At 43.2% G+C, this 1108-nt stretch overlaps 1 protein-coding gene across 1 annotated transcript in view; it reads left to right on the top strand.

Moving 5' to 3' along the window:
- Positions 1–753: 753 nt before the first annotated feature.
- The window catches only part of ZSWIM8 (zinc finger, SWIM-type containing 8), a gene marked incomplete at its 5' end in the record, with an annotated part of 18328 nt that continues 17973 nt past the window's right edge, over positions 754–1108 (top strand). The window contains one exon of the mRNA XM_010132752.1: positions 754–885. Coding sequence (XP_010131054.1) covers positions 754–885 — 132 coding nt within the window. The remainder of the gene's footprint in view (positions 886–1108) is intronic.

The raw sequence follows: 1108 nt of genomic DNA on the forward strand, positions 1-1108 counted from the left end.
CAAGGAAGTCTAGCCCAAACCGGGACACCACCCTAGTAGCTGTCACACTTAACCTATTATATCGTTAAATTAACTGCTTAATTATAATGTCATAACCCATTGAATCTTAAGGTATCTATAGTCTAATGCAGTGGTGTCACATGTGTTTGTTTCCCACAAGCTTGACTCCTTATTCCTGTGCTAACTTCAAGTATGTCCCTGTTCCAGCTGGTCCCATTTCACAGTCCAGGATTTACAAATGTAGGCAAAACAGTGTGTGCTTTTTACCTAGTTTCACTCCTGGAAATGGCAAAATTGAGCTGAAATTAAAAATAGGAAGACTGAGACATGTCCAGCAGGAAGAATTTAAATCCAACCATGTAAGCAGAAATTCTCTGGAAAGCCAGAGGTGATCTAAATGGACTGTATCACATTGCTGTAATAACCTCACAGTATCTTTAGAGCTTGCACCTATATGATCAGGCAGCTGAAGTGGAGATGCGTGGAAATAATTATAATGTCAGTTTGGGTATCTGGGTTTTTTGAGTTAGTCTCTTGGACGGAGGATGAGGCTTAATGATGGAAGAAAAGGCTTTTTAGGGGTGTGCTTAAAGGGATGGTGGTGAAGGTGCAGACAAGGAGGACTCTGAGAACACCTGCTGCTAAAGTTAACTGCAAGTCATATTTGCAGAGTCTTCCAACAAGTGGTTTGAGCAGGCTAGCTCCAGCCTGGGGGAGTGTGGTTTGAATGTGACCATCTCTTCTTTCTTGCAGATCTTGTTTGCCTGTGCAGAGGCCCTGTATGCACATGGATACAGTAATGAAGCATGCCGCTTAACCGTAGAGCTTGCCAGGGACCTACTGGCCAATCCTCCAGATCTCAAAGTGGAGCAGCCACCAACAAAGGTAGAGAGAGAGCTTGTCTAGTTTTGGGGATAGGGAGCAAGTTAGAAGGAATATGTGGGATTGATACAACAGCATTCCCAGGCATTTCTAAATTTGCTTTGATTTAGGGCCCTTCACTGATGTTCACTTCAACTCTGGGTTGAATTTCTCTGGATGACAGTAATGTGCCTGATGACTCTGCATGTGCGAGTAAACAAAAGGGAGAAAGAAATTAAGAGGCCAT

Source organism: Buceros rhinoceros, unplaced genomic scaffold (assembly GCF_000710305.1).
Source record: "Buceros rhinoceros silvestris isolate BGI_N320 unplaced genomic scaffold, ASM71030v1 scaffold2243, whole genome shotgun sequence".
NCBI lineage: Eukaryota > Metazoa > Chordata > Aves > Bucerotiformes > Bucerotidae > Buceros > Buceros rhinoceros.